The sequence below is a fragment of the Trachymyrmex cornetzi genome, unplaced genomic scaffold (genome assembly GCF_001594075.2).
Source record: "Trachymyrmex cornetzi isolate Tcor2-1 unplaced genomic scaffold, Tcor1.1 scaffold34, whole genome shotgun sequence".
In the NCBI taxonomy this organism is placed as follows: Eukaryota; Metazoa; Arthropoda; class Insecta; order Hymenoptera; family Formicidae; genus Trachymyrmex; species Trachymyrmex cornetzi.
In genome coordinates, this window is record NW_017298108.1 from 4,217 (window position 1) to 7,724 (window position 3,508).

At 38.9% G+C, this 3,508-nt stretch overlaps 1 protein-coding gene across 1 annotated transcript; it reads right to left on the bottom strand.

The window, feature by feature from the left end:
• Positions 1–755: 755 nt before the first annotated feature.
• On the bottom strand, positions 756–1,673 carry LOC108763139 (uncharacterized). Its single transcript, XM_018510502.1, has 2 exons — positions 1,215–1,673; positions 756–1,166 (listed from the first exon to the last, which is right to left on the bottom strand). Exons 1-2 carry the CDS (start codon positions 1,671–1,673, stop codon positions 756–758), a joined length of 870 nt encoding a protein of 289 aa, XP_018366004.1.
• Between the last annotated feature and the right edge of the window lie 1,835 nt (positions 1,674–3,508).

The following is a 3,508-nucleotide window of genomic DNA, read 5'->3' on the forward strand; positions in this document are numbered from 1 at the left end:
TTTTTTCCAGAAACCGCTGCTAGCGACGTCTGATTCACCGATCATATTCGAACGCTGCTGATCGCGAAAAGAACATTATAAAAAAAAAAAAAATGAAAAAAATTGGTATAATAATATGTGAATAAAATAAATTCGTTCGCATCGCTATATATGTACTTAATTTTACTACCCATCCTTTGCTCTAGTAAAAGAAAAAGATAAGAACACAGCGTATTGCGAAAACTAAGTCATAAAAAAAAGACAAAAGGAAAAAAGGTTGTCGTACTTCTATGGGCGGGTGGCGGCGGCCCACGGCGACAGCGGCGGCGGCGGCCCGCAATGCATTTCTGGGGTGGTCGCGGGGTCGCGGCAGCGACCGGGGGACCTTCTCCGCGCTCTAGCCACATAGAATTAGAACTCGCCTACTACACCTACTCTCAATAATTACTAAACTTGGTTGTATTTAGGTATTTAAAATAATTAATAAACGTTATTTCAACAGAAAAATTATATTACGCTATATCTTGGTCGAAAAACGGTTGGAGCATATACCCTTTGTAACACTTTTCGTTCTATAACTATTTGTTTTTTGTTCATGGCAATATTTCATTTTTTTTGTGATGTTTTTTTTGTTGTCTTGCACGTGACTGCAGTCCCCAAAATCTTACTGCCATTCCGCATGACGTCATACCCCCACCACCGAAGAATCCCCGTGCTACGCTTCCCCTCGCCTACGAGTATCCCCCGCACCCCGCGCTCCCCTCAGAGGACCTGAGTTAGAATCCCCATAGTATTCCTACTTGAGTGTCATCGGCTACACCGTCAATTACATACTGGATTAATGCTTCCGATTCAATTTTGCCTCGCGATGCCAATTCTTTCATTGCCAGATAATACTCTTGCAGCGACTCTTCCTTCTTTAGTTTCCTTTTGCGTAACATCTCGTGCACCTGAGCGCTATTCACCTTGTCCGAAAATTCATCTTGAAGGATTGTCTTTAATTTTTTCCATGTACGAACAACGCCTTCACTTTCAATAAACATCTTAGCCGGACCGGATAAAGACTTTTTGGCAAACACTACTTTTTGTATCTCCGCCCACTCAAACAGGTCGGCTGTTTCTTCAAACTCCGTTATCCACCTCTCTATTGGATAAGTATCCTTTCCACTAAAATTTCTGATAGAATCCTACACATCTCGATAAGTCATTGAAAACTTCATGCGCGTTTGACCCACTGCTCTTGCCGGACGTCTCTCTTCTTGCTCTTCGCCGCTCGCCTCGTTATCGTCGTCGTTTCTATGTTCTTTGCCATCATCGATCTCGTCAGATTCACATTCGTCTTCTTCTGAATCGTCCTCGTCAGCTGAAGAGACAAGCGCATTGATATCTAATAGCCCATCCAGAATTCGTATTATTATTTCCTCTTTGTTACCGCTATATTCCAAACCAAGAATATTACAGAACGAAATCAAGTCGCCAATTGTAAGCTTGCGCGCGGATTCTAATTTGTCTGCATATTCCGAAGAATCTTTGCGGAACGTGAATCCTGGGAAATCCCTGAGACGCTGGAGATTTCTACGATCGCCTTCTCTCCCGAAAATAAGGTTATGTAACGCAGTCGTAGCCGCCGTCGACGCTGAACGTATCTTTAGCTTGATTGCTTCAATCTCAGCGAGACTCTTATAACCAACCATTTTATGGCGGTAGGTTTGACAACATCACACAAAAACACCTTAACCTCGCGCGTCTTTCACTGGAGAAATATACCTTCCGGCGTTAGTTAGCGTCTTCTTACTTCTATCGTCTTATCACTCTCTCTTTTCTAGAGCTTTGCGTACTCGCCTTTCGTCGTCTCTCTTCGTCTTTCGTCGTCTCTCTTCGTCTTTCGTCCTCTCTTTTCGTCTTACGTCTTCACTTTCTTCTCTTCGTCTTTCGTCGTTGCTTTCGTCTCGCGTCTTGTTCCGTTCACACAATCACTGATTTTTCGTCTTTCGTCTTCCCTTTTCGTCTTACGACTTCACTTTCGTCTTTTTCGTCTTCCTCCTTTTATCTCTTGTTTCGTCTTTCGTCGTTGCTTTCGTCTTTTTGTCTCGTTCCGTTCGCACAATCACTGATCGCGGCCGAACCCCCAATTCTTGTAGGATAATGTTTATTAATTCAGTGTCTAGATGAGTAATATAAGGTTTAATGTGATACAGAGGATCGTACAAACGAAGCAAGAACACACACTTCTTATCAGCTCTCGAACTCTCGTTCTCACCAGACTCATTCGCTCGCCAACCTCGCAAAATTCCCACCATCTAGTCTTCTCTTATTCTCTCCTCAGATCTCGCGCCCTCTATCGGATTCCAAAATAATAAAAGGACTCGGTCGGTGCGGGACGCTCCCCACATTTATTAACAGTTTCAACATATTAACATCTTTATAATATGATGCTTGATGGTAGCATCAAATTATTAAATTGATTAGCAATTTAATTCGCGATTACTAGAGTAGTTTTAATTACGTTTATAGTCCGGAAAAACAATTCGGCGCGCGGTTCTATAAAAGACTACAATATGGTATATATGCAAGTGCATATATGTATAATGTATATTAGTAACCGTTAAACTATTCAGGTTAGAATCTGTCACATCGATGGAACAGAGGAACACGTATGAACACGTGAGGCTAGAATAAATATTCTCTGCTGTTCAATTAATATTATCTTATAAAAGTAGTAATTCAATTAATACATGATCGTATACAAACTTACCTTTTTAAAAAAAGGTAAAAAAAGCGCTAAGCGTGTATGTTTCTCGTGTAGAACTATCATTTGGGCCGATTTCACCAACGCCAATTATTTAATCAGCCGTGGAACTGATGACTAATCGCGTTTGCTGTTTAGTACTTACGGTTGACAGTGAATCACCGATTAGGTTTAACCGAGTTGATGTTTTTTCTTCAAGGATATTCTTATAATGATATGTATCATTCCTATAAAAGATTTGATATCAACAAAACTGGCGCTAAGTTAAATTCCATGTAATTCGTGCGGATACCAAATTATATAAATAATAATAACTTTAATGATATCACTCCTATAAAAGATTTGATATCAAAAACTGGCGCAAGGTTAAATCCTATTTCTCTCTCTCTTTATACCATGTCAAATTATTAATCTTATGATATGTATCATTTGTATAAAAGAATTGATATCAACAACTGTGGCGCCAAGTTAAATTCGACTATCAAAATGAAAAGTAAAACACAAGTGATACTATCTTTATTATTTACTTAATCCAAATGGTACTATCTTTAATTTTTATGCAACGAAACCTAAGTATACGTATACTTATTGAAGAATCTTCCTATTCCAATCCAAATGGTTTAAATTCTTCTTAAATGAAATTATTATATCACATTTCATTCAAAGACATTTCCTCTTCCAACTAAAGTAGTGGTTATTTAATTTTCCTTCAAAACATTATACAAAATATTATCACAAAATTGCGTTACCTTGCTCAATTTAAGTGTTATCACAAAAAAT

Coding starts and splice junctions, on each gene's coding strand:
- LOC108763139 (XM_018510502.1), bottom strand. CDS start 1,673: ATGGTTGGTTATAAGAGTCTCGCTGAGATTGAAGCAATCAAGCTAAAG. Junction 1,167..1,214: donor AGAGACGTCCGGCAAGAGCA/GTGGGTCAAACG, acceptor CGAGATGTGTAG/GATTCTATCAGAAATTTTAG.